The sequence below is a fragment of the Tympanuchus pallidicinctus genome, unplaced genomic scaffold, assembly GCF_026119805.1.
Source record: "Tympanuchus pallidicinctus isolate F22 unplaced genomic scaffold, pur_lepc_1.0 scaffold2, whole genome shotgun sequence".
In the NCBI taxonomy this organism is placed as follows: domain Eukaryota; kingdom Metazoa; phylum Chordata; class Aves; order Galliformes; family Phasianidae; genus Tympanuchus; species Tympanuchus pallidicinctus.
In genome coordinates, this window is record NW_026294721.1 from 1586663 (window position 1) to 1607586 (window position 20924).

At 43.1% G+C, this 20924-nt stretch overlaps 1 protein-coding gene across 1 annotated transcript in view; it reads right to left on the minus strand.

Annotated features, from left to right (window-relative positions):
- Window positions 1–20924, minus strand: part of ATRN (attractin) — an 87277-nt gene that overhangs the window by 36820 nt on the left and 29533 nt on the right. The window contains exons 2-8 of the mRNA XM_052681832.1: window positions 18500–18583; window positions 14972–15085; window positions 7001–7129; window positions 4984–5189; window positions 3809–3977; window positions 2423–2513; window positions 716–959 (exon numbers count right to left, since the gene is read on the minus strand). Coding sequence (XP_052537792.1) covers window positions 716–959; window positions 2423–2513; window positions 3809–3977; window positions 4984–5189; window positions 7001–7129; window positions 14972–15085; window positions 18500–18583 — 1037 coding nt within the window. The remainder of the gene's footprint in view (window positions 1–715; window positions 960–2422; window positions 2514–3808; window positions 3978–4983; window positions 5190–7000; window positions 7130–14971; window positions 15086–18499; window positions 18584–20924) is intronic.

Sequence of the window (20924 nt, forward strand, 5' to 3'; positions counted from 1 at the left end):
GCACAGAAGTTAAGGATGATTATGAAGAGCACTCTGGTTAAAAACTAACATGTGATTAATGACTCTATATTCTTGCTCACTGAAATAACATTTGTTTGGTACGTTCCTTACGTGGTCAGCAGAACAAGGACATGCCTCCAGAGAGCCATTTCTGAGCAGCTGCCTTAGGCAGCACCTCATCTGGAGAGCTTCCTACGCTTCTCCACCGCTAACAGTGGAAATCTCTGCATCCTCAAATCAGAGTCTGGACTGTTCCCAGATATATGGGACAAATGGGAGTCCAGAAAGTTATTCTCCTTTTCCCCTAAGGATTCACTAATGACTGCTACAGAGGTTGGGATATCGAGTTAAGTGGATGCTTGGTCTGAATTGTTACATCCATTTTTGTACTCAGAGGATGCAGAAGTAATTTTGAAAATGTTTGCTTTGCAAGAAAGAGAAAGGAAAATGAATTTAGATGTCTCACAGTTATCCTGCTTCACCTCTCAATTACAGCTTTTTCATCTTTGGGATCCAATAAGCTGTATAAAGCGGGAAGTACATGGCTGTCTGCTCACACAGCTACACAAACACTAAAAGTAGGACTGAATTTCTCATAAATACAACTCAAAGGAGAAGAACGCAGCCACCCCCTCTGTTTTGCAATCTGGATATGCATCATCTCAGCAATTTCCAAACCAGTTGCTAACAAATGGTAGGTGGGGCCCAAACTCACCTAAGTTGTACTCCTGGACGTTGCTGATGTACCCATAAAGGGGACAGTGCCCAAAGATGACAAGCATGACCACGCTCTCATCCTCCAAGGTGACAATGTGTGCTGAATGGCCAACCACAGCGTACTGCTCCTTGGCTTTTGGTGCTGCCTGAGTCCAGGACTGGCTGGGAATGTTAAACACCCACAGCTGGCTGCTCACATTCCCCGTGGCATCTATTTTTCCACCATACATGTATATGTCATCCTAAAAGAAGAGAGATTTAAAATGAGCCCAATGGGTTTGGCATTTAGGAACCAGCCTGGCAAAAGAGGCAATTAAGATGGAAACTCCTCTGTTGTCAGCACATTCAAAATTTTGTCTACCAGGTAAAAATAGAAATTAAGTGCTTTTGGAATGAAGAGTTTTATTAATCATGCTTTAAGAGTGAAGCTCCTGAAATCTTCTCTAGTTTTATCTGTGGGTTTCTCCAGATGTCTCACAGTGACTCATGAATACAAAGGGTCCAGAGGAGCCCCACTCTGCTGCTAACAAGATGGTAACCTTGGAAAGGGAAGCTCTACTGCTATAGCTGGTGCTGCTTGGGAAACTGCAGAAAAGAACTGCCTGTCGCTGACAGTGAACATACTACAGTGTCTGAGTTCCAAACAGTTATCCTTTTTCATACTGAGGGTGGTGAGGCACTGGCACAGGTTGCCCAAGGAGGCTGTGGATGCCCCATCCCTGCAGGCATTCAAGGCCAGGCTGGATGTGGCTCTGGGCAGCCTGGGCTGCTGGTTGGTGACCCTGCACACAGCAGGGGGTTGGAACAGGATGAGCATTGTGGTCCTTTTCAACCCAGGCCATTCTGTGATTCTGTTTCTATCCTCAGAACATGCACTGGTAACTTGCAGCCAGGGATTCTCATCTTTCTCAGTTTTTTTCCAGGGTTCTGTTTGTGGATGGTGCTGTCTGGACTTTTTCAAGTTTTTTGAATTATGTTTAATATGAGCTTCCATTGCAATAAGCTACTTAACAATCTAAAAAATCAAGGATCAACAAAGTGATAGGTCACTTTATTCTCAAATGAACCAGCAAGCCAAAGTCCTGGCCATTCTGCTCTCACGTGGTCTGCACCCACAGGAAGACACTGCAGGTGAGAAATGAGGTAAGAAATGGTCAAATCCATTTATTTTAGATGCTGGAAGAACAGATTCATGGATCTACTGCAAAACAGACTCCAAAAATCCCTAATTCACCAGCTCTCCTACTGTGCTTTGGACAACAGATGCTTCAAAACCAGACCCTTGGGAGCTCACAGCAATCGTGTGGTCTACACGAAAGGCAACTGGGAAACTGGCTGGATGTGGCTCTGGGCAGCCTGCTCTAGTGGCTGGCAACCCTGCACACAGCAGGGGGATTGAAACTAGATGATCAATGTGGACCTTTTCAACTCAGACCATTCTATGATTCTACGAACCAGGTGAACTCCAATAAACCCCAACCATCACACACATCTTACACAAGCCTCAGAATGTCTGAGAAAAGTGGGAAAGGAGGAACACACGAGCAAAGGCACTACAGCCTCCTAGGACCCCAAGCCAAGGATTCCCTGCATACCACAGACTGCATTACCCATGGACAAATCCTGGAAGGAGAAGTTTCTCCCAAAGCAAGACTGAGCTGTGGAAAGGGATGGTTGGGGTTGGGATGAAAAGCACTGAACATACCTTATGTAGTGCCAGTGAATGACCGTATCTCATCTCTACTGAGTTCACAGTGTTGTTCAGTGGAAGCCACTCTTCAGAAATAAGATCATACCTGTGTAGTAAAAATGGAAAAGATTTCCTGAGAAGTTGATACCAAGTTGAGAAAATTCGTGTTTGTTCTTTCTAGGTGTTGGAAATTCTTTTATTTTACAGAAGTCCTATCAAGATTTCAGCATACACCAAGTATGCACACACACTGTTATGGATTAAAAAACAAAATCCCATCAAGTCTACTCAGCATCCACATCTTGATTGGCTTTACCCTGAGTTTAACTTTCCTGCAGAACCAAGAGATGATGCACTGCTTCTATGCTAACTTACAACAGATGATCCATCCCAAAGAGTAGAAAAAGGTTACTTGAAGCCCAGGTAAATTCCAATTACTTGATAAAAATAAAACTGCCACTGTTAGAAGGCACTTTTAATTATGTCTTTGTCATTCAAGCATATTCTTTCAGAGAACTTGAAATAAGATAAAAACTCTACCCTGAAAATGGCCTCTGGCTTTTCAGATAAACGAATGAACTGTATTTGCCAGACTTACAGCTGTGCAAGATAAAATAATCTCTGAGAAAGTAATGAAGGCACAGGTTATCAGTTGAAAAATCAGGCATGACTTTGAAAAAGCAAACCATGAATGCAATCTGCAACTATTTTACAATAATGTACACATTTGCAGCTGCCCTGTAACTCCTGCTAAATAAAAGCACAGCTCTAACTTAGGTCAATGGAAGTGAAAAACTCAGTTTTTTGCCTGGATCTCCCAAAATGACATCGAGTTCAAGAGAAAGCCTGAATGTGTTTTTATGGGGCATTCCAATGAGGAACCACAATTATTATTTGGTATCCTAGCTAACGTTCAGTATCCCAAACAGTCTGCATGAATGGCATCATCCTAAATGCCATTCCCAGTTTGGTTTCCCATTCCCTACGCATAAACATTCACATCCCCAGGAATCATTGTGTCTTCATTAAGGAATCAAACACTGAATACAGACAGACACAATATGAGGAAGGGCTAATAAAACAGAAGCAAAATTGGACTGCAAGGCTAGATGTAATTTACAAGCCAGCCTACAAAACATACAGTAAACAGTTGAATGCTGTCACAAGCAGATGAACCAAAAACTCACAGAGCAACAGAAACTTATACTTTTCTTCTCCAATATTGCCTACTTTATCAGCATTTTCCCACACCTCCAACCTTGAGTTTAAGTTTTATTACTGTTATTTCCCCTTGGACATGGAGCATAAGCCAAAGCACAGCGTGTCAAGTAGCATTTTCTAAAAATAATTCTCAGATCTCTGTTTTTGTGCTGAGATTCTGTGATTGGGGTTTATACTCACGCTAAAACCTTCTGAGAGTCAGAATGATTGAAGACGTAGCCTCCAACAATCCACATTTTATTGTCGTGGATGATGGTTTTGTGAGATGCTCTAGGAAGTTTTGGAAGAGAATATTCCTCACGGGTCCAAAACGACTGATTTGCAGGAACAGGAATTGAACAGCCAGGACCTAGGAAACAGTTTTAGAAGTTAAATGCTTTCCAAAGTGAGCATTTCAGCTAGAGGTCAGTATCCCGCACACTGGTGGCAAAGAACACGGCCTGGTGGAAGTTGTGCTCATCAGAAATGATCTACAATGGATGTGGTGTGAAGGGACTCCTGTGATGGAACCACAACCACATACTACAAGAGGCTGTAGAAGGAAAAAGCAGATCCAGACCAGGCAAAGCTGTGATGAAGCAAAGCAGACACCCAGCTCTGTTCTCTGTCCCTGTGATGGCAGGGGGATGGTGCAGACCCCTTCCCACTCGACAACGCAAGGCCATCTATCTCCCACCACCTTTCTGCCTGCCATGTACTCTCAGGAGCCCCAACAATCAAGGGTCATACAGCACTGTTTGCTGTCTTTTCTGCTTTTTGTTCCTCCCCTTTCCAGTGCCATGTTTTTTATGAACTGTTCACTTCTTGTTTTATCTATATTTCTGCTGCTCTTAAAGCAGCTTCACTGCAGGGTTCCCTTCAGAGCTACTTCCTACTCTGTGGGACCCCATTAAGAGCCACAAAAGAGGAAAGTTTGGAGAAGCCACACAATATCCCAAGTTGGAAGGGACCCACAAGGATCACTGAGTCCAACTAGAGGACCCACAGAATTTCATCCACGCTTCAGATCCTCACAAAACAATCAAAAAAAGCAGCACACGGTGGCCAATTTGGATCTTCCAGCTCCCTGAGGCTTAAAGGTTGTGGGTGGATCAGTTTTGATTATTATTTTTTTAATTATTGTTCTCAAATTTCATTTTAATCTGATGCTTGCACACGTCAAGTTGGCGGCTTTGTATGGTAGCACAGCTGCTAACAAGAACTTCTTCCCAACAATCTGTTAATAGGAGAAGCTGGATGGAAGCTTGATTTTCTTCCCAGTTAAAGCATAAACATTTGTCAAGAACAGTCTCAAACACTTCCAAGAACCACATACATCCTCTTAACAAGAGGTTCTTCACAATATTCAGACTTACCTTGCCAGCCTGCAGAGCAAACACATGCTTTAGTATCATTGAAGTTGCAAAATCCCCTCTCTGGTGCCCCACAGTCATCTGTGCAGTAGGGAATATCACAAGCTTCTCCCTTCCAGTATTTGGCACATTCACATTCAAGAGCATTGCTGCTGTTGTTGAGCCTGCACTCTCCTCGGCCAGAGCAATTATTGGGACACGTATTGAAACTGCAAACGTCAGGGAAAGAAGGTTCATCAGTAATGAAACAGGCTCCCCTTATTAACTAGAACAAGAGTGATGCTGAACAGAAGCTAATACAGCAGTTCAGTTGTTTGTTATTAAGCAAACCAAGAATCATCTGGAGTTCGATGTGATGGACCTGCATTTGTTCTGTACCTATAATGTGCAGAGCTGCCCAACTTCATGAGTTAAACCTATGTAAAATGACCAGGGTGACTTTCAGCCAGTTGTACTGCTAACAAATTGCCTCAAAATCCCCAACAGTAAGTGAAGAATTCCATCAGTACACAAGGCTTTGGTGGTGGCTCTGCAGTGTAGGCTTAAGCTGCTCACATTCAGATGCTGTTCTAGGATCTGTTTATACAATGAACATGCTTCAGACAAATCCCAAGCCAAAGGTGTGTTTCTTCTGAATCATTTCTAATTCTATAACTTTGGCAATTTAATTGAGGCAAAATCAGACACATTCTTGTTGAGGACCCAAAGGGTCAACTCAAGGACTGCCCAAAAACTCAAGGACTACTTCTCAATGTTCTTACTGTCAAGCAACAGGTGAATCACTGGGTTCAAGCCCATGATTTCACAATATCTGCCTCCAGTAGTAACTCTAAAGACCATTAAACTCAAAAGAAATAAATCATTACTCCTCAAAAACATTAAGAGGAAATCTAGTAACTAGAACTGACAGGAGAAAAACACACAAAACAGTACCTGAAGATGGTTTGAAATCATCAAGAGTTAAAGACACATTAAGAAGTTATAGAGAAAATTATAAAGGCAGATTACGCTTGGAGAGAACTTCATAGAATTTCAGAATGTTATCAGTTGGAGGGGACCCATAAAGGCCATCTGGTCCAACTCCCCTGCAATGAACAGGGATGCCTACAGCTATAGCTTCACCACCACCGCATCAGTGCAATGCTGACAGCTGGCAGTAGATGGTGTCAGGGTTTATGGTATCAGCCAACCTTTCGAAATGAACTGCTTCAGCTCCCGTGTTTCAGGCAACACGGCAAAAGCTCGTTTCCTTCTGGATGCCCCACGTTTTTCAAACAGTTGACTGCATTTTGAAGTGCTTAAAAAGGAGGAAAGCACCAAAACTGGCTTCAAAACTGAGCGAACTCAATTTAGTCGGTTGTGACCGAGGACTTTGCAGCTGGTTCTTTCTGAAGATAGAGCTAAAAACTTCTTAAATTTACACCCAAATTAAAGCCTCCTGGTGCAGCACATATGTCATTTGTATGAGCATATGTATATGTTTCCTATTTTAAATATGAAACAAACAAAAAAACCCAAAACAGAACAAAACCATTCTAGAATAAGAAGTCAGATTCAGCCATTCAATCCAATTAAAAGCAGAGTTCCACGGTTAACTGCTGAAGGTTTCTCAGTAATAGGTCCCATCCAGTGTCCCAAGTGAAATGCAGGCACTAATGCAAAAGCATTTCTGTGCAGAAGCATCTCTGCAAAATGCATAAGGACACACAATATATCAGTTCTGCCTGCCTGAATACGATCACATAACATCTAATCATATAAATACTATGATGTCCTTTCTGAGCAAACATTTGCCCACACTCACAATTGACAACTGAAGCTGATGCTGAGCACATTACAGTTATTAGCCAGTGTAAGAGTATAATAAAGATAGAATCTAAATTCAAGTATCTGCTCGTAATTACATGCTTCAGTGGCAATTGCTTTTTCCAAGACAAGATTGAGGGAAGAGGAAACCTCCTTCTGCTCAACCTGCAACATTTATGCAATGTACAAATCACTTTGGAGTGGTACCACTTACTTATATGTGATGTTAAACCCTGTCAAATTATAAGCAGCATCACTGAAGAAATGCAGAAGAGCATATCCAGAAGTAGCTACAACTTCTGGGACCGTTTCATTGCTGTCCTTCTCAGGAACAATCAGACCACTGCGAAAGAGGAAAAGAAAAAAAGGTAGAAATGAAACAAAAGGGAGCAAAACAACGAGAGCAAACACAGTATGCATATAGGTATGAATAGAAAATTGAAACCAAAAGTATTTATTTGCATCTATTTCAAGTATAACGAATTTGCATACAGTAATTACCATTTTCACAGGGCAGTTATTAGACAGGTTTTCTTCAACAGAGCTCCTTAAACATTTCAAAAGAAAATATATCAAACTTGTGAGCACACTCCAACAAACCCATTCCAAATGAACTAAGAACACACAAGACCTCTCAGAAAGAGAAAACTGCATTCCAAAGGGACCAGTTTATTAACACACGTCTTAATTATGTGCCAAACAGAGGCCACGTTACCAACCAAAGAGTCCTAACAAATCTCAGGGCACTGAAAACAGCATTACCACTGCTGTCAGCACGCGTGATTTTGGCATGAAAGAAGGAATAACTGAAGAAGGAATGCAAATAGAAAACCCTGAAGTAGCCAAGTGGGTTCCTCTGAAAGATAAATGTACAATAAAAGTGTTCGGTTTGAGTAACCCTGAAGCTGTCTGCAATCATTGCTTTCCTATATCTATAAAAACCTACTTTCCTCTCTTGCTTATTCTCCAACAGTTTAAACAGGGTCTGTTCCTGAAACAAGGTGACACATTTCAAGACAGAAATTAATGTCACAGAAGCACAGTACCCGCTGTACCAAGCCAAATGACAGGACTGTCAAACCAGGCATCTCCCTCTAAGCAAATCCTTGGGAAAGACTGCAACAAATGAAGCAAGCACAGAGCATGCTGGTGGTGTAGTTATCCAGCTGCTGGAAACCCATAGTTGAGGCACTTTCTGACCTGCAGAATGCAATCTATTTGCTTTTTTCTTTGCCTGGATCATCTGCAGCAGGCAGATCAGCAATTCAACTCTGCAGTGATAGAGGGAAGCCCTTGCTGGCTTCACATCTGCTTGGGCTTCTCCACTGTGAGAAGTCAGTATAACCACCCTCACTCACCACTTTCTGCCACCTCCTGTTGTGTAGAGCTCTATCTGACTCATCACATCCATTCTTCCCGTCCTTTTGAACCTGAAAGGCTGCCACGCTCCTTATCCCCATCTCATCCTTTGATTTTATGCTTCTGATCAACCCCAACAGGCTTCCAAGTTCTGACAGATCCTTCCAGTTTGAGGAGAGAAGTGGACAGAAACGAGGATGGTGGCCAAAACCATTTATCTCAATGCAACAGGTGATGGGACACAAGGAAATGCTCTCAAAACGCACCACACTGGAGAGAGGGGAGAATTTCTTCACTGAATGGTTGAGAATAGGAACAGGCTGCCCAGGGAAGTAGTGGTGTCCCCAGCCCTGAAGGCATTCAAGATATGTGCCAGTGAAGGATATGGCATAGGGATGGGACTCCACGGGTCACGCTGATGCTTGGATTTGCTGCTCTTGAAGGTCTTTTCCAGCCTAGATAAGTCTTTGATTCTATTCAAGCAGGCACAGTACAGTTTTATAGAATATATTGTCTAAATACTTGAAGTAAACTGGCAAGAATAAATGTCTCTTGAAAAAAAAATGAACCATTCACAATTTACCTATTGCACAAAATAGCTTCTATCTGAAAGGGAATGTTTATCCCTCTTTTAACAGAAGCCTGACACCCACAAAACAAGGTTAATCCCTCCCTTACACAAGACACAAGAGCAGGCATAACTCTGAAGGTCTACTGAATCTTTTTTTAATCCTTTACCTAAGCAAAGTATATTATCTACAACCACCTATTAATAGCTGGCTGCTATTTTTCTTACACAGAAGTAATTTCCCCCGCAGTCTGCGTCCTGTTTCCATCAAAGGCCAAGCCCAAGCTTTCTGAAAGCAGAGCCTCCAATATTGCACAAATATGGGGTCCTAGAAAAGCAGAACCCAGCTTGCACTCCAGGGATCCTGCACATCCAGGGGCAAGAGCAGCTAAAAGCAAGGATGAAAAGAGTCTTTCCCCTTAAAAGATCTTATTTTTCCTCGTTTCAGAGTTATTCAGAACAGGGAGCTTTGAAGATGGCTGCTGGCACAGGTTAAGTGCATTTCTGCACCTACGGAAAGAACCCACAGCTGACCACAGCAACCCATTCACACCACCTGTAAAACACTTTTTGTGACCTAAATTTTTCTGTGCTTGTAATACAATATAATGATGTGCTTGCAGAGATCCCGACTGAAGGCTTTTGCTGTACAACGGGGGGGGTGTTTGCCCTACAAATGCCAGAGACACATTACCTATGTCAGGGTAAATATCCAGCCTGCACAATGGTCCTTTCTGCACAAGTCATCCCATCCCACTGACCCAACCTCATGCTTCGTTTCACCAACATGCCATAATGATGCTGTGACCTCACCCCGTGTTTTGGCTAAACAACAGCAGCACATTTGCAGATATGGAGCTCAATACGTATTTCCTTGTGAGGAGGCCAATTATTTTTCCCTTTCAGATCTCAAGGATACAGGATTAAAAGGCAAAACACACTGCTTTTTTCTACGTGCATCAGAGGTGCCAGCTTCGTTCTGAAATTTCAGACTTCTGATCTGCAGATGATCTCTCCCAAAAGGCCGTCTCCCAGAATATCAAAGAACAAAAAGCCTAATAAACTTCTCTTTGCTATTTGCTTCATATACAGTTTTCCTTTGTAATGCAAACTGTAGGACAGCACGCCTCCACCGCAGGAAAACAGACATCTGAATAGAATTGAGGGAAAGGCAAACTACAGCTCGGGGACCAAAAACTCCTTTGTTCTGTTTTATTCTCCTTTGGTCTCATCCTTGCAACATATATCCCTGATACGACGCAGGAATTCAGCTGGAAGGCCCTGCAGCAGGGAGAGCAAAGCAGCAAACACCAACCAAAGGACAGAACAAACAGCAGGAATGAAAGCACACGCTATCCCCCTCAAACCATCTTCTCTAATAATATAAATGCCAGGCTTGTGTTGGTCATTTTCTCTTAGAAATCTCACTTTGGGGATTTGCTTGGTAAGAAGGCAAGTACCTCCACAGCATTAGTTCTCCTTGTTCCTTCCTTCCTCACTACCTTTTTTTGCTTCCCTGACGACAAAGAGCACGAGGGACATTCTCTGTGTGCTGGTGGCACTTCCAAGGCACAGACAGACAGACAGGTAAGGAAAGCAATCGTGTTTTATGTTGCTACACGGGTATTGAGTGGTAGAGTGAGATTCAAATGAACGACCTGTGTGATTTATCCCACCTGCACAAGTTTAACACTGGAACAGGCTGCCCAGAGAGGCTGCAGAGTCTTCTTCTATGGAGATATTCAAGACCCATCTGGATGCTGACCTTTATGACCCACCGTAGGGAATTGCTTTAGCAGGGGGTTGGTCATCTCTTTGAGGTCCTTTCCAACCCTTAGGAAAAAAATCCTGCAGGCACAATCTGAATAACAGCTTATGGAAAACTTCCCTTAAACAACAATCCAGAATCTCTCGGGCTCTGGCCAAGATCATTCTGTTTCACAACACGCCACTTCCATTTGGTTTTGAAAGCTGCAGACCATTTTGCAACCACCACTACTCCAAAGCAAACAAATACTCCTACTCAGCCAAGCTGCCCAATGGCACTGCTTCTTAAAAGCTGTAAGGCAAGCCCCTGTTTTGGCCCGAAACACTTCCATTTGCTATGCACTGGACTTGTTGAGTCAGCGAAAACAACAGTAGGGCACCCAACTTTGCCATCACCCCACACTGTGCCTTGATCTCTTTTCCTGCACCACACACCAATAGGAATTAGCTAAAATGAAGAGCATCTCCTTCCTTCCTTTTCCTTCATTTGCTATGGTAGCAGGATGAGGAGCACGGATTCATCCTTCACCCTCAAGACAGAACCTGCCAGGAAGGCAGAGATGAAAAGGCTTAGCAAGGAGGAAGATGGGAGCTGTGTACAGAAAAGGGGGAATGCAGGATTCACATCACAGGGAAGCAGAAGGATGAAGGTGACACCAAAACTTGATGGCATGTTGGCTTCTCAGTCTCCTGACACAGAGTGCAAAATCATTCTTTTTAGTTTATCTGGGTACATGTGTGCAAAACTGCACCTTATTAAAGCACTCCCTGTGCTTTAGCCACGCTCCCCACAGCAAAAAAACAAGCGTAAAATAAACAAACCCAAAATAGAAGTTACAGCAGATTAAAAATAAATCAATGCCAAAAGAAAACGGGGGAGGAGGATAAGGAAACAGATCTCAAGTTTCTGTTCTTAAAGGAAAAGCTAACGTGCTTGTGCGAGGAGATGACTCCCAGAAGTGGGCTCTTCAGTAGACAAAACTGGTACAATACCAATTACCAAAAACCAACCCAAGTGATTACTGAGAGCTGGCAACAACCAAAGCAAGCCTATTTCTTGAAAGCATCTTCCCTGTTTCATTAAGGACAGCAATAAGCACTGCTGCTGCAGCACCTGCAAGGGGCACACAGCATCGGTGGCACTGAGGGATGTGGACAGTGGGCACAGTGAGAGTGAGTTGGGGACCACAGTGGCCTTTTCCACTCCAGAGACATTCTGACTGAGCAAATCACACTTATTCAAAGCATCAGCTGCCTCACAGGCAGCATACAGGGTAACTGCCAGTGAGGGACATTGTGCAGCAGGTCAATTAATGCTTGCAAGCAATACAACACAACTGAGTGCAGGGTGTGAGCAGGGTTTGCAGAGTGGTTCAGGAAGGGTGCTGAGGACAAAGCAAAAGAAAGCACGAGCATTTACACGTGCCTATGGCAGCAATACGAGTTATGATTAATGGCACTGAAAGAGAGGCTTGGGGGAGTGGAAGGAAAACAAACCCTAACACAGGAGTGGGGTCAGAGGAGACATAACATGCGTGCACAGTGAAGGAGGAGAAGCAAAGAACAGGAAGTTTCTAACTAATGTGCTGAGGGAAGTGGAACCAAGAGGTCTCATGAGACTGCACTGGTTCCAATTTGAGGTCCCCAGCACAAAACAGACTGGAGCACGTCCAGCTAGTGACCAATCTGATGGCCAGGGGCCAAACAGATGAGGAAGGCAGAATCACAGAATGGCTGGGGTTGAAGGGACCTCAAAGATCATCAGTTCCAACGCCCTGCTGCACATGGGGTTGCAAAGCACTAAATCAGACACTAAATCAGGTTGTCCAGGGCCCCATCCAAGCTGGCCTGGCTTTGGGTTAGGGCCTTGAATGTCCCTTCCAACGCAACCACCCCATGTTCTGTCTCAAGCTGGGTTTGGCAGTGCCAATCTGACGGGCAGCAGCCAGAGAAAGGGGACTGCTCCCATGTGAGGATGGCAGGGCAGCTCACAGGCAGCAATGTCCATGGGGCAGCCAGTGCCATCTGTCAGTGCTGTCACTGTGACCATCCATCTGTGCCCAACACCACAGTGAGGTGCTTCGGGGCGGCCAAAGGTCTTGCAGAAAGAGGTCGTTGTGAGCAGAAAGAACACAGCATGCTGACCAGCCCAAAACAAAGGTAAATGCTCAAGAGCAGCTCCAGTAAACGTTTAACATGGAGCAAAAAATAACAGCAACGAAGTTCACAGATGACAGAGTGTATGCTATTCAGATTTCACCATTCAGTGAGGATGAGAACACTGGATTTTAATCAGCTCCCTGCTCCCTTATAGTGTATGTGAAGCAAAATATTTAAACAGCATTACGTTGCCTATGATTGCCAGTATAAACCAGCAAATGCATTTTTGACAACGCTTCATGGAAGCAAAGCTTAGCACGGTACAGGATGGGACCACCTCACACACTCAGGAGTTCAGTAAAGGAGTTCAGTAAAGAGATGATGGCAGATATTCTACGTACATGTTTGTGGCAGAGGAATTTGGAGCTCTTGGAGTAGGTCCAGAGAAGGGCAATAAGATGATCAGAGGGCTGGATCAGCTCTCCTGTGAGGAAAGGTTGAGGGAACTGGGCTTGTTTAGCTTGCAGAAGAGAAGGCTCTGGGGAAATTTCATTGCAGCCTTCCATACTTGAAGGGAGCATATAAACAGGAGGGCGAACAGCTGTTTATGAGGGTGGATAGTGATAGGACAAGGGGGAATGGTTTTAAACTGAGATAGCAGAGGTTTAGGTTGGATATTAGGAGGAAGTTTTTCATACAGAGGGTGGTGAGGCACTGGAACAGGTTGCCCAAGGAGGCTGTGGATGCCCCATCCCTGCAGGCATTCAAGGCCAGGCTGGATGTGGCTCTGGGCAGCCTGGTCTGCTGGTTGGTGACCCTGCACATAACAGGGGGTTGGAACCAGATGATCACTGTGGTCCTTTTCAACCCTGGCCATTCTGTGATTTTAGGACTCTCTGAAATTTCTTTCTTGCAGCTAAAATGGATAAAACTGATTTCAGTTGTTCCATAGCCCCAGTGCTGAGGATCTCCAGGATAAACATCATATTTTAAACAAACGCATGTGAACATCAGAAGGTTGAGAAAGTTAATGAGAGCAGAGAAGGAAGTGAGGTTTAAAAGAAAAAAAAAAAGCTGAGCCTTGGAGAGTTCTGGGAGGAATTTACAGTGTTTATCAACAAACTCAGAAAGCTGACAGTGCCCAGAGGTACAAAGCTCAGTCTTGCAAGTCCTCCGGCACGGTGCAAAAATAGTGAAGAGCAAAAGATGGCTTTGGTTAATGTTAAAACTTAATACGAGCCAAGAAAATAAATAAAATGTGAACACTGCTTGAGAAATCGTAGAGCATTTATTTTTGTACTGGAGAAAAGTATTTTTCAACAGATGCCTTTTTCGCACTTCATCAAAATTAGAAGCATCTGCTGTTTCCTGAACTTGGTTTAGTGAACAACACAGCACAGTACTAATGAAGATGAAACTCAAATGTCATCTAAAGAAGCAATTAGAAAAAAGAAAAAAAAAATGGAGTTTTTTTTCCTACCTCAAAAATGTTATTGTATTAAGCTCACGCTTGCTTGTCCTCGGGCACAGACTTCCCAGTGATTTACAGATGATTTTCAAGTCTGAACTGTAATTGTTCATGCTATGAACTACTTCTAACCTCAATTTAGAAAGCCTATTAATTTTTGGAAAACACACCAGGAACTGCAGGCACAAATCACGATCATTTCACCTTTTCAACGGCGTATTAAAAATTACCTCGATTAGAGCAAAATGACTCTGAGTCAAGATGACATTTCTTCCTCTTCACGCATATCAATTCAGCACATGATACCAGGAGAGGGATTCCAGGTTCTTTTTAGCAGAGAGGTGGTTTCTTCTTCTCTTCAAATGGGGAGAGATGGCCCTAACGCTTTGTTTGCATGCTCTGCTTTAACCTCAGGTTAGAGTTTGGAGGTTTATAGGCTGACTTACCACTGCTGTTTCTGAACACCAAGATGCTGTTCTGTAAGAACCACATGGCTGCAGCACTGATTAATTGGCTTCTGCCTTGTGTCAGCGTGAACATGCCACAAGCTGAACTTAAGTCACAGTCATGCTCAATAAATGGGGCAGTTTGATGCTTCTGAAGGAGCCAGCACACCAAATCACCCCCAGCACAACCAGATGACAATGACTGTGCCTAAAATAATCAGGATTTGGAAGGGAAAAACTAATACTTTCATGCTACAGTGTAGTAACATGATCTGTTCATTGTAAAAGCAAAAACAACTCCATAATTGTTGATGCTGCCGATGACTGCACAAAAGAACACTGTATGTGCTGTACTGGCAGTATTATATATTTAGGTTACTGGAACATATTTATGCTGCTAAAAGCCACATCTGATTCAGGCTCCAAGTTAAAGAAATAGCACTGCTTACAGTTAAGACTCTTAACAAGTGAACTTACCTAAAAGCTGCCAGTAAAGGAGCGTAAATTGAATCTCCATCATACACATATAAGTGGTCCCAACTGCACTCTGTGGCAAAGTGATTGAATCGAAGCCTCAGGATTGTGTTTGGCCTGTAAAAAAAATAATAAAGAAGAATTAAAAGATTTGGAATTAGCCACTCCACACACACAGCAAAGTCCTTCCAGCAAGCTCCTGCAATGTGAAGCATGCCTCTAAACAAGACTGAAACAGTTTTAGTGCAAATGTAGATGCATCAAACATGTCATGGCTTTCATTTTTGGCACGCACGCTCCACTGTTATTAAGGGAACAGATTCTTTACAGTCAGAAAAACAACTGTGTCCTTAAATCTTCCCCCACCACAGAGGGCAGAAATTGAAGAGCACGCACAACCAGCCCACTGCTCTTTACCTCTAATGATAGGGCTCTGCAGGGGTAAGCAAAGAAAATCTGCACATACAATACATGTAAAGAATCACAGCCACCATTAAACAATCCTTTTTTTTCCTACTTCAAGGGATTTTCTGCAGATTGACACAATTATGACAGACTATTTAGTTGCCTGGAAGTTGGCAGAAAGCTTTCTTCTATTAACTTATCACCCTATCACTTCTGCAGGATCTTGAAAAGCCGTCTTGAAAGAAGTCCTTCTGAACTGGAAATCAGAAACATAAGGGTAGCGAAGCACTGGCACAGGTTGCCCAGAGAGGTGGTGGAGGTGCTCCACCCCTGCTGACACCCAAGGTCAGGCTGATGGGGCTCTGGGCACCTGTTGGAGCTCTGGGAATGGGACCAGATGGCCTTTAAGGGTTTCTTCCAACTCAAACCATTCAACAATTGAATGTAGAGGTGTGACCTGAGATGCATCAGCAAGAAAAATGTTTGGTTTACTCACCAATGTTCCTTCCATTCGATGCACAAAAGATGCCCACAAAGCCATAACCGTGCAATGAACGTTTAGATACCATTAATTTCACTGCTCACACGTAAAGATACATCTAAAGAGAATCCCTCCAGAGCCACAGCAGAAATCTCATTAACGCTCAGCTCAGGGAGGGTGAAAACCCCACCAGCTTTGTGCTTGGACCTGAGATGAAAGGCTCTGAATCCATAGCCACGCTGCCTCTTCCCACCCATGGCCAGAAAAGGATAGATGAAAGTGATTAGGATCTCTCAACAGTACATTGCCCTTGGGTACAGATGAAATCACTGTTCATCCTAATCAAAGAAATTAATACAATGTCAGCCTGCCATCGAGTCCTTCTTTCTAACAGAAGAGGAATTCTTTAGGGAGTTGTTCTGCAAAAGAATGCTTTTTGGTAGGCACGCTGATCTTCTCCATGCCTTTGGAAAAAGAGAGGCAGGTGTAACTCAAGGATAACGTCTCGCTGAAGGAAAAGTACAGAGAGTGCTCGTCCTTTCAAAACAAAGCACTCTAAGAAATTGTAGGGGGTTTGCTTCTATTTTAATGGCATGACAGCTGTGGAGAAGCGTGGAATACTTCATCAATAAAAGCTTCAGAGCAGAAAGAAAGAATACCTACAGTAGAGCTAGCAACTCATTAACAGAGAGCGCTCGTTTGCAGAATTGCATGGCGTGGGGCTTCAGGCTCAGCCTCAGATGGGATGTCTGGGCTGCACCACATCTGCTTTGCCTTTCACACCCCCGGCACGAGGACACAGCAGCACACACAGCAGCCAAGAGTCAGGAGTGGTGTGAAAAAGTAAGGAACACGTGGCTTCCTTTCCATCTGAATGTATCTGGTGTCTTTGCTTATTTAGCTTGTGCCTTTACTTGCTAACCTCAAAAGGCCTCTACATACCAGTGTGCTAGCACCGAGGTGAAGGCACTTAGCAGAATTTAACAGCTCTGCAGAAGCTGTTTTCCAAGTCCAGACCTCTCTGGGAATGTCATATTTGGCAGAGAGCTTGGGTTATTTTCACAGGGGTGCCTGTTTCAGCTGTTTCAATCAGCGTGGTCTTTCTGTTCACCAGCATCTTTTGACAGCAGGGTACAAATAACCAGAAGCAGGAAAAGGACATCTCTCTGAATGCCTGACCACAAAAGTACTGTCTCACTTCAAGCCTCACAAAGTGGTAGCTCTCCAAGAAGCCTCCAGGGATCAGCAGAGGCTGAAGGAACTGGTTATGGTGACCTTATCAAGGACCTGTGAGAAGCATTTCCATTCCGATAAGAACACGAGACAAATTATCCTCTAAAGGAAAAATCAAATAAATAAGAAGCTCTGAGGGTTATGCTGACTGTACTGGAATTGCAGAGGCTGTTTTGTCTGTAATAACATCCTTTAAAAACATTTTTTTTAACTTGTAATTCTAAAGCAAATGCAGTTGCAGTTTTACTATCTGCAAAAATGAAGAGGTGTTGCCACTCAGGGCATCTCACTGGGAGCTCAACCACATCAAAGCACTGGGTTCCTCCCAGTTAACAGTTGGTGGTAGGTCCCCAGTTGCAGTGCTCTGGATCTGGATGGATCTCTCCAACAGCTTGGCCCTTACAAACATAAGCACCCAACACATTCAAAGGTAAATCAGTCATCCAAAATAAATGCTTGAAGTGGATGAAGTGAATACCATTCCACCCCCACCCATCAGACATCCCAAAGAAAAGACTAAAAGAAAAACATACCCCTGGTCTTTTATTAAGTTCTAAACATCCAAGATGCTGAGAGACCTGAGTATAGAAGGTGTTAAATGTAAATGAAGTAGTCTGTGCTCTCATAAGACATGATCCTATCCACATACCACTCTGCTTACAGTGTCACAGAACAGTATGGAATGTGATCTAAGATACAGCTGTTAATGTAGAGCATCAAAACTGACCAATCAAAGCTATGTTGAGTATAAAGATGAATTTTACAGTCATGCTACTATGGAAAACACCCATTATCTGCTGCCCCATCCCTCAGAAGGCAGTCAGAGAGTACATGCTATATGGGATGTTGCTAAAACCTCTGCAAGGGACCACTGCAAGCAATATAAAGATCAAATATACAGCAACAGAGAGATGAAGAAACAGGTCTAAGGGACTTTTCCCAGCTCAAATCTTCGCAAAGAAGGTCTTCTGAAGTTCATGTGAAAAAAAAAATATTAATCTCAAGTGCAGCATTACATAAAGTGTCTCTCCATGAGCTTGAACTGCGTTGGTTTTTCTTTTCATGCTGCCTAAAGTTATATGGACTGAATCCTGACATGGCCCACTGCAATAATGGTTGAATAAGTAGTAAACCTTTATTTACTCAGACAGGTGCATTAATTCTGATTTTCCACGTGGTTTCAAAGCAAAGCAGATTTTACACCAGGAAGCCATAAATTCAGACAGCAATTTGCACAAACAACAACAACAACAACAAAACAAACCCATTTTCCAAGAATAACTAAGTGCTACCCTACGTAGTTTTAGGAATAGCAAAAAAAAAAACAAAAACCAAAAGAATTAAGAAAAGGATTGTGAGATCTAAAAACAAAAGCAACACTGTTTGCAAGCAGAGCTGTTGATTCTACTCACCTTCCTTCAATTAGCCAGGTGCATTTTGTTTTGTATTTGTAGTTGCCAGGCCCATCCGTTACGTACCCTGAAGGTTCAGTGAGTCTGTAAACAAAAAATAATGAACACAAGCCTTAATCTTCAAAGTTACAACATTCACAAAGGATATCCTGAATTTAGAAGATCTGTCGCTAGGTTTTCACCTTCTGAAGAGCCCTTAAAAACGATGCAATGTGAATCAATTGGGATTTTCCTGTTCAAGTCTACATGCTTTCTGATGACTGTCCTTGGAGAATGAGTTCAGAGTGCTGGTTTTTCTACCAGAAAAGCCTAACACAGAGAGTGGAAAGAGTGACCAAAGACATGCAAAGGTTGCTTTCACATCCTCATCACTCGTACTGGAAATATAACAGCTAAACACATATACAGTGGCACAAAATCAATTACAGAACCCTTGAGCTTGAAAAAGACCTTTCAGTTCCCAAGGCCAACCCCAGCACATCCCCACCATGACCACTAAACCATGACCCTCCGTGCCACATCTTCACTGCTCTTGGACTCCTGTAGTGAAGGTGACTCCATCACTCCTTGCACAGCCTGTGCCAGTGCCCAACTGCTATTTTGGAGAGGAAATGTTTCCTAATATCCAACCCGAGCCTTCCCTCAAGGTAGCAACACACAGGCTTTGGCTATGACTTATTTCCTCCATGATTTCAACATTTTCTCCAAAGATCACAGACGATTGAGAGGACAACCACAATATCTAAAAGGTAACAGAGGCATCCAGTTGGAGTTTGGGACAACAGATCCCTTCTACCACTTGGGTTCCCCAAAACCAGCCACTGAGATCCTTCATCTTTGGCCTCAGCCCAGAGACCCATGGGTTGATGATAAAACCAAGAGCCACTCTGCCAGCTCAGAGAAATTAATTATCAATTCCAGATCAGTTTCACAAAATGCTCAAGTGAAGCAAAACCCATTTGAAAACAAATCCCCTGAGAAAGATGAAAGGAAATGGAAGCAGCACCTGAGGACATCCCACCACCACGTGTTGGCAGAGCATTGGCACTGGATTCCTGCCAAGGGAGGTTAGACACCCCATCACCAGCACAAAGCCTCTCAGCAAATTCCATTTGTCCTACTTAGAACAGCTTCAGTCAGACAAAAAACACTCTGAAAAATCAAATTTGAAAGAAAAATGAAGGAAGGAACCAATACCGTGAGATCCCAGAAATGATATCTTGGAATCTTTTGCTTGGTCTTTCTGGTGATCCATTAATGTTATCATCTAATATCTTGACCAAGTCAAAACGGTTGTTCAGCATCTTACCTGTTTTAGGTTCACGCAAGGTTCATTAGGTTAGATACTGGGAAGCCTTTCCACCCAGAGGGTGGTGAGGCACTGGCACAGGTTGCCCAAGGAGGCTGTGGATGCCCCATCCCTGCAGGCATTCAAGGCCAGGCTGGATGTGGCTCTGGGCAGCCTGGGCTGCTGGTTGGTGACCCTGCACATAGCAGGGGGTTGAAACCAGGTGATCATCATGGTCCTTTTCAACCCAGGCCATTCTATGATTCTATGATATTCACACCACATTTTAAAGCTTCAGTTCTTTGAAAATTCAAGTTACCTATCTATTGGTATGGAATTTGCAAAAAACAGATGGAAATTTCTAACTGTAGAAAACAGCATCAAGTCCTTTTGTAATACGTAATAATCATGGAAGGGTAGGAATGAGACCATGTCAGTGCTGACAGCACTTTGCATGGAACCAAGAGCAAACAGACGCTGGAAACCTGAGCAAGTTTTGCATGCTGAAAAACAACCTTATGCACCCTGCCAAGCTCTCAGAGAGCCTCTGCTCAGCAAACTCCTTGAACAACTTTCTCTGGCAACAATTATTAAATCATTCACCACTGAAATGCCATTAAGAGCAACGCTACAAGAAAACAACTCTTAAATACCAGCCGTGCCTGATCTCAGAGAGTCTCAGCATCCATATAATTTACAATCATACAACGGCAAATCAAAAACGAACCAGAGGATTTAGTTTAAAAAAATAGAAATAGATTAACATAAAATAAGAAATCCTACTTCCTTGATACACTGTTGAATACCTACCTGTAAGTTACTCAGATTCCTTGCTAAGCTTTAGAAGCTGCTGCCACTACAGATAACTAAAGGATATTAAATAATAATAATAATAAAATCAAAGTTCAAACCTCCAAAAGGAGAAGAAATTGGAGCAATGCTCTCAGTGCTGGCGTGGGTAGGACGCTGTACAAACACTGGAAGATATATGCTCCAAGAAAGATAGAAACAAAAACTAAGCAATAGAAGCTGGAATTTTATCTTTATATTCAATAGAAGAAGCTATATTAATCTCCAGCTCTAGTTAAAAAAGCAAACAAACTCAGTTCCCCTTCACATCACATGATGCTGCCATGC